Consider the following 9160-nt stretch of genomic DNA (forward strand, 5'->3'; position numbering starts at 1 on the left):
AAGATGGGGATGACGAGGACATGGTGGGCGGGAGCGGCAGCGGGGAGGTCCCGGAGGAGGAGGAGAGAGAGGAAGAGGACAGAAGACCAGGCGTCGGTAAGTCATGGCTTAACTTCAGTCAGATCTTCAAGCTTTCAACCAACGTGTGGGGTTATTACTAGTATTTATTTCCTACCAGACGGCTTGCAAAAGCTGATACATTTAGTCAGGCCACAGCATTGTGACAACATTCAGTAGAAACAAATCAAGTCCGGAATGTCAAAACGAAATAATTGACATTGTCTATGTGTGGTAAGAATCTATGAATTTTGTATTAGTAGAATGGTAACATTTACACGTACAGCAGTCACCACTTACTACTTCTACGTCTATATTTTGCTGTACCTATGTTTCTGTCTGTATGTTTACATGTAGTTAAGGACCTTACGAAAGTCGATGTACTTTTGTTGTGTCAATTAAGTTTCCTATATAATGGAGAGGCACAATACCGATACTTTAAAATTCTGAAGTTCTGCACCTCTTTGATTACAGTTCACGGTCAGTGGAGTCGGTGGGGCGCCTGGGGTCCGTGTTCGACGACTTGTGGCCGGGGGATCCAGCAGCGGGTACGGCGATGCAACAACCCTGCCCCGCGGAATAACGGGGAGACGTGCGCTGGAAATGCGGCACAGCCTCGCGTCTGTCCCGGGACGAGGTCGTGTGACGCCGCGGCGAACGACGACGAGGACTACGTCGATGGGAGTGGAAGCGGGAGTGGGGACGGGGAGTAGCCGGCCAGATCACACAAACAACCAGCACTTCACTACCAAACAAAGAATATATACATAAATTACGACGTCCAAACAGCACAAAGTAGAGAGGATATGGTGAACACAAGTATTGAAAAAGAGAACTGTAAAAAAAGTTAGATTTGATAACGTTTAAAGTTCAGAAGTTTGCCCAATCACTACGGTACACAGAATTGTAATGACATGCGACTGTGATGTAATGATTTGTAACAGTACATATGAAATGGTGGTTTTATAAAGTTATTTTGTATATAATATTTTTTTGTTACAACACGGAAGTTGACGAATGATACGTTGTTTCTTCCGAGTCCCCTTCCATGTGTTTTTATTTCATGTAAAGTCGTTATCCTTTCATACTTATCATTTTGTATTACGTTTTAGTCAAAATGTAAGGCCCCAGTTGGAGAATTCGTACATTATCCAGATATCGTATACGTAGCACCGTAATTCTAGTAAAACCAATGCGGGTTTGACACCTACGAATATCACCCAACGTTCTAATAGGAAATGCGCATATCCAGAAATACATGTCATATTACTAGTATTGTTTGTTTGTTTGTTTGTTTATTTAAATGCAACAGTGCATAACAAGTGGCAACCAGGCAGCAACAAGGCTGGTAGCGGCTACCACTAACACATAAATGCATAAATACAAAGTACAGTATAACTTAAATACAATATCACTTAGTACATACAAATTCAATTCAATATTTACAATAGCAATAAACATACAAAGTACATACAAATTCAATCAATACATAATTAAGCAATACAGTGTAATTACAATACAAATCGATAAAATGATCAAAGTTGAAATGGAACGGTTGGAGGATTTTTATTTACAATTGGTGTTAAGGTAATCAGGATAAGAGGTGGTGTTTGCATTTGGCCTTGAATATGGAGATGGTTGCCGACCCTGTGACCTCGCTGGGTAAGCGGTTCCACAGTCGGGACATTGTACATGTATGCTGTAGTCAAGAAATTCAGTTTCAATACTAGAAAGGCCAATATTTGCTTTGGAGCAAATACAGCGATGGGTTCACCACATTTTACGACATGGCAGGGAAAGAATGGGAAACACAAGGGAAAACAATGATTTACATACTATACTATAATATGAAGTAAAATACAACTAAAACAACAGTTGGATAGCTATTCCCTACTTTATTGGTTAGGATTTTTAATTGCATAATGCAAACTGTTGATTTTCAAAAAAAAAAAAACGTCCATGCCCGGCATTCCAATGCTGGAGCAGGAAAGCTTGAAATGCCTACCAAAACACTTGAATACAGACATACTGTCAGTATGGAAATGCTTCTGTGCAGGTGTTAATCAAGTTAAATCCCAACAGCCAATCAGCAAGAAGTATAGAGGAAAGCTGCATGCCTATTGGTTGATGCCCTGCATTCCATTCTGATGACTCATGCCCAAACGTGGTAAACAAGGCAGACTAACACAGTAATACATTTGCTATAACACAGCCAAAAAACTCAAATAAAACCATTCTAAAAGCCTGTATCACAATAATTTAAAAAACGCCTAGGGGTATTTGCCCACTGTACCTCCATACCAAATTTCAGGACCTTAGGCCCTAAAATGAAGAAGCTGAATCCATTTAAAGATATGGCAGGAGGAGGAGGAGGAGGAGAAGGAGAAGGAGAAGAAACATCAGAAAAAGCAATATGGTTTCACCACACCACTTCGTGGTGTGGTGAACCCATAAAAAATATATTGGTGGGCTCATGTAATTCCTTCTCTCCTTGTATCCTTACGCCACACCGACTTAATTCTATGGATGACACCGCGCGCGCATTGATTTTCGCTTCTTCACACGCACGCACGCACGCACGCACGCACGCACGCACGCACGCACGCACGCACGCACGCACGCACGCACACACACACACACACACACACACACACACACACACACACACACACACACACACACACACACAAACGTCGCTATGTACTGCCGCAAATTCACAATACCAGCTTTGTCCCTGTGGTTTAGTGGCATTTTTATTTTTGTCAGGATTTTTTTGTCGCCCGCGCGCACTAGTTTGGGGCTGTTCGGAGGATGTCATCCATAAAATGAAGCCGATGTGAACTCACTGCTTGAAATAATTCGATGATCACACTGCACCAATCTATGCCCCAAGCCATTAAAACAACGTTAACGGGCCCGTTACTTAACATTCAATCAAACAAAGGTAGTTATACCATGGAGTTTTAAATTGGTTATACAATGTACACAATAGCCCGTTTTTTAGACCGTTTAATACCTTGGCCAGATGTGTTTTGATGACTTAATCTGCAAGATATTTAAAGACATGCAAAACATCCAGTCCTAAAAACATTGCAGTTTAGAGAAAAGCAGCCACGAGTATGATGAGAGGTCAAGTCAACAAAAACACCCGTCCGGTGATTTCGCGGGATGAGGGCAGCATAACACAAAAATATTTAACGTTATATACAATCCGCAAATATGGCAACTTGATTAGGAAATAAAGATTCAAACCTAAAATATTTTGTAGCCCCCAGTATGTGTGTTATACGGTGTGACCTGCGAACTTTTAGACTGTTCTAAGAAAAAAAAATTGAAAATGGAGGGGAGTTTGGATTTTCAATTGGACAAAGAGAAAAAGCATAATCCAACAAAAGTTATTTTTCAATTTTTAAAGACAATTATATTGTATGTAAATAGTTTAAAACATCAGAATTGACAGATAATACGAAAAAAAAATCCTTTTAACCCCATTTAGGTTCCTTCATTAAATGGCCCAATTATTTCCCACAATCCCACACGGTGGTGATTTTCGGTGGGAAAAAAGTTAGTTCGCGCGTCTCTCATCAGACGTCAGACGGTCTGGGCAAGATGCCGAAAAGGTAAAACATTCGGGATTTTTCATCGTTTTTCTGACGTTAACGTTACATAGGAACTTAATTCTTGACGCCTTAGGTACTGGGGAAAAGATGAAGAGCGTTTGACTTCAAATTATATATGGGGGAGACGATTCGCGGTCACTTCCGGGTCGTTTATTTCACTGTCAACATGTTTTTTCGCTTTTCTAGACAGCAAAAATCAACACTGGCAATTAAAAAAAAAAATATATATATAGTTATTTGATAATGTGATATTTTGCACACTTTTTCAGCCCTTTTTAGGTAATATTCCGGCCGGTCTGGCTTAACGCTAAGGTCACAAACAAGACGAATGTTACGTATGTTACCATGGATAATTTTGGTCCAGCTACCATGGGGGAGGGGGGCAAACAAGAAAAGTTTTCAAGGCACACTGAAAGATAAACAGAACTAAATGAAAATCAAACTAAGGTTTGTAATTTTAGTAACGTTTACAAACCCAAGATGTTCGAAATACTGACTGAGTACAGCAGTGATCTATGTCATGTATGTGAAAAAAATGACATAAATACTTATCTTACAGTTCTGTTGTTCAAACTTTTTACAAGTTTTCATCTTTCACAGTTCCATGAACAGGCTTATTTGAAAAGTTTCACAGAAGATACAAAACTCAGGGCTCGAAATACTTCTTTCTGCATACCTTCACTATTGCAGGCAACATTGAAAATTCTCTCTCATAGACAAGTTTTTCCTGCACAACCCAGACTTTACAAAGTATGGACCACACTAAAAACAGTTCAAAAACCATTGTCATCATTTCTTTTATACTACATGGCCTATAGGTAATGCAGCAAATAAAAATCCCACATATACCTAGTTACATGTATAAACCTCCTCCAATCAGGTGCATGGACTGCAACAGGTTACACACTCTGAGGTAGACATCAGAATATCTGCATCAGAAATACCTGTACTAATTTGCACATGGTATTTTGAGCCCCGGACTGTCTCATGGATTGCTGTAATCTTTTGGAAATTTATTTCTTCACCAAATTATATATCTATTACTAGTTGCTGTATTGGCAAAGAATAGAAGTTAGCCATCTAAGTCCTAACTGCATAATTTTGTTTCAGAAAAAGTTCCAAGCCCACAAAGGGTTCAAAGTCTCAGGAAGAAACAAAGGCAGATGCCATACTCAGCAAGATATCAAGTGACTTTCTAGAGTGTACCATCTGCCTGGAGCCCTTTAAAGATCCCAAGGTGCTGCCTTGTCTTCACACCTTCTGTGAGGGCTGTCTGAAGAAGTTTGTTGCACAAGATAAAGTGAAGAACAAGTTTCATTGTCCAACATGTCGGATTGAAACTGTACTTCCAAAAGGTGGAGTCGCCAGTTTCAAGAACAACTTCTTTGTCCAGAGCTTGAGCGACACAGTTCAGGCACACAAGAGTTTGGTTAGCAAGGAGGATGACAAAGTGCAGTGTGATGTCTGTGAAGAAGATGTGGCTAGCCGAGGCTGTGTCCCTTGTGAAGAGTTTTTGTGTGATGAGTGCGCCTCAGCACACTACCGTGCTAAACGCACTCGAAGTCATGAAGTCATTGGTGTGGTAGAGCTAAAAGAGCAGCTGATCACCAAGACAGGATCGCTGAAGTCAAAATCACTGCCTACATGTCCAAAACATGAGGATGAGAAGATGAAGTTCTACTGTGAGACGTGCAAGTGCCCCATCTGTCGAGATTGCTCTGTACTGCAGCATAAGAATCACAAGTACGGCTACCTAGCAGATACTGTAGGTAAAGTCAGGGCAGAAATCAAGACCAAACTGAAAGCTGCCAAGCAGAAAATCACAAAATACGAAAAAAGAGCCAGTGTTGTAGCCAAGAAGCAAGCAGAACTGGATACAAGGAGCAAGAAAGCCAAAGAGAGCATCGGCTTAGCTGCAAAGAAAGAGATCAAGCACTTCACTGGTCTTGTGAAATGCAATGAGACTGAGCTGAATGAAAAGCTGGCCTCCATCACTACAGATCGTTCCAAGCTGCTCTCTGCCACAGCAGACAGTATTAGGAGCACCCTAGGCTGTCTGTCCAGCACAGTGGACTTCTCACAGAAAGTAGTGGAACATGGCAGTGACTTTGACCTCATGAACATGTACTCTGATGTCACGTCACGGCTGGAATCTCTGTTGGAAGGCCCAACCCCAGACATTCCTGATGACATCAGCTATGTCATGTTTGATCCAAAGACAGAAAGGAAAGAAAAAGGAGTCATTCTTGGTAGCATTGTTGATAAAGAAATTGTGGATGACGAAATGGAGGGAGAGTCGCAAGCTGAGGCGACCTTTCGTTTCACTGTGGACAACTTCAGCAAGCTCAAACAGAAGGAACTCAGTAACGTTGTCTTCATCCGCAATCTGCCCTGGAGAGTATACGCTGAGCCTTATTATGTCCCTAATGGCCAGCCTCCCTACAACAAGCACCTTGCCGTCTTCCTGCAATGTGAGGCTGATGCCAAAAGCTTGTGGTCTTGCCATGCCTCAGCCGAGCTACGGTTGATTCCTCAAAAGAAAGGTGTGAAGAAATTTATTAGCACAGTTGACCAGAATTTCTACAACAATGGGAGCAGCTGGGGGAGGAAGGAATTCATGCCGTGGCATGAGGTGTGTGATCCAAAGATGGGATACATCAAGGATGACAAGATCATACTGGAGGCCTACGTGAAGGCAGATGCTCCATGTGGTGAGAAGGAGATCACCATTGACAGCGAAGAGATGGAGGAAGAGCCTCAAAGTCAGGCAACTGTTCGTTTCACCATGGAGAATGTCAGCAAGGTCACAGAGAGGAAGTTCAGTCATGCAGTCTTCATCCAAAACCTCCCATGGAAAATACTGGCCAAACCCTCTGGTGACTCCAAGTATGCCTGGCAGTCACGTGAGTGGCAACCCAACAAGAACCTTGCTGTCTTCCTTCATTGTGATGCCGACTCCAAAAGCTTGTGGTCCTGCCATGCTTCAGCTGAGCTGCGGTTGATCCCTCAGAAGATAGGTGTGCAGCCATTGACACATAATATCGACCAGATTTTCTACAACAAAGATAGGAGCGGGGGGACTACGCACTTCATGCCGTGGCATGAGTTGTGTGATCCACAGAAGGGATACATCAAGGATGACAAGATCATACTGGAGGCCCATGTGAAGGCAGATGCTCCTCGTGGAATGAAGGAAATCGCCCTGGGCAACATTTTTGGTGAAGAAATTCATGAGAAGACTGAGTCAGTAGCTGAGGCAACCATTCATTTCACTGTGGAGAACTTCAGTGAAGTCAAAGAGCTAGAGAGGCGGTACAGTAACCCGGTCTTTGTCCGTAACCTGCCATGGAAAATACTGGCCAAGCATGAAGAGGACACCAAAAGCCAGCCACCAAACAAGAAGACTCTTGGCGTTTACTTGAAGTGTGATGCCAATTCCAACAGCTTCTGGTCCTGTCGTGCATCAGTCGAGTTTCGGCTGATCCCACAGAAGGCAGGGGTAAACATTCATAAGATGGTAGTGAATCGTGTCTTCTACAAGAATGGTGATAACTGGGGGTATTCCAAGTTCATGCCGTGGCATGAGGTGTGTGATCCACAGAAGGGATACATCAAGAACAACAAGATCATGCTCGAGGCTTATGTGAAGGCAGATGCTCCTTGTATCTTAGCTGGATGTCTCAAAGAAGTGGGCTCAGGGACAGAGGGTTCAATTTGATGACAAATAATCAACACCTGTCTGTGTAAAATATACTGCAGACATGTAAAATTGTAGGTGCGGAAAGTATATGACCAATGTCTGCATTACTGTCGACAGTTTTCGCCTTACAGCCAAGTTGTGCCAACAGTACAAGACTACCACATGGAACATTACGAACATACCTGGACAGACATTCTGAGTTCAGGAATGAAAAGAGTGCCATAGGATTCCAGAAGACATTGACAGAATGAAGTATAAGATAGGAAAAATTGTAAATCTGTATAACACAGAACTGATCCACTTCACCAAGAAGAAGAGTAGTCTATAAGGCCTGGTGTTGAATCAACAACACAATTTTGTATTCTATACTAGTCACTAGAAAATCATAACATTAATACTAGATTTATAGTTAGCAAGCCCAGGAACTGAGCACATTGCTTATTAATATGTATGCCAAGAACAATAGTCTATTAGGCCTAATCTTGAATAAACAACACAATTTAACTACATGTATTCTGTAGTCACTAGAAAATCATAACATTGATACTAGATTTAGTTAGCAAGCCCTTGATTATACTGAGTACATTGTTTATTAATATGTATGCCAAGAACAAGAGTAGTCTATTAGGCCTAATCTTGAATTAACAACACAATTTAACTACATGTATTCTGTAGTCACTAGAAAATCATAACATTTGATATTGGATTTAGTTAGCAAGCCCTTGATTATACTGAGTACATTGTTTATTAATATGTATGCCAAGAACAAGAGTAGTCTATTAGGCCTAATCTTGAATTAACAACACAATTTAACTACATGTATTCTGTACAGTCAGTAGAAAATCATAACATTGATACTAGATTGTATGTAAAAAACACAACAAAGACCTGGAGGTACCTTCAACAGAAAAGTTTAATGATTTCTTCAAATAATCATAACCATATAAACATGTATGGCATAAAGGAATGTATCCTCCAAACAAGAGGAATGATATATAAAACCTTCAAGTTATATACAGTAGTAATAAAAATCTCCATTCGGCATCATCATTTTTCCAGGCTGACTGCAGTGGTACTATGTACAAACTTCATCAAGAGTTTTAATATACTGCCAGCCACTTTCAGTACATAGAAAACAGCGCTGCTTTCTGCTCATTGCACCAGTATTATGATATGGCAACCTTTTCTCTGCAATAAAATGTACGTCTAACATTTAAAACCTGCATGGGCATCCACTGTGTACTTTGTGACAGTATCAGACCATTCAGTCTACTGTATGCATCCTGCTATTCACCCAACCTGTGGCACAGTTGACAATGTAGTTCACTACATAATCATTGGCAAAAGAACTCACAGCTGTATATAGTATCTTACAGCTAAGAAATGCATGTAAAATGTTAAGTACATGTACTTTTCACCCATTAAATACATTGTTGGTATGTTATGATTGCTGAAGTGGTACAAAGGTTCAGACAAAAAAGAATATGCAACAAGATTTTAAGGCTTACATGTTTGTAACGGCTTTCTCTACTGCATATATTTGTACAGAGAATACTAAAAAAACAAACGACCCAATGTTTGAAAACTATAGACAGGATGTTATCCTTAGATATGTGAATAGGACCTCATACGAGACTACTGCCAAAGTGCCATGCACAATACATTATGGGGCTTTCGCACAGATGGAGTACATTCTGCCAAAGTGCTCTACATTCTTCTTGGCTCTACATACACATGAATGTGCAAACATTGCATGATTCAATGGCCTTGGATCAACTTTCCT

At 41.0% G+C, this 9160-nt stretch overlaps 1 protein-coding gene across 1 annotated transcript; it reads left to right on the top strand.

Moving 5' to 3' along the window:
- The first annotated feature begins 3666 nt into the window (after positions 1-3666).
- LOC109476912 lies at positions 3667-7395 on the top strand. Its single transcript, XM_019777930.1, has 2 exons — positions 3667-3677; positions 4788-7395. The coding sequence occupies exons 1-2, from the start codon at positions 3667-3669 to the stop codon at positions 7393-7395; spliced, it is 2619 nt and encodes an 872-aa protein (XP_019633489.1).
- The last annotated feature ends 1765 nt before the right edge of the window (positions 7396-9160 follow it).

This window comes from Branchiostoma belcheri, unplaced genomic scaffold (genome assembly GCF_001625305.1).
Source record: "Branchiostoma belcheri isolate BF01 breed outbred unplaced genomic scaffold, Haploidv18h27 scaffold4, whole genome shotgun sequence".
Classification (NCBI taxonomy): domain Eukaryota; kingdom Metazoa; phylum Chordata; class Leptocardii; order Amphioxiformes; family Branchiostomatidae; genus Branchiostoma; species Branchiostoma belcheri.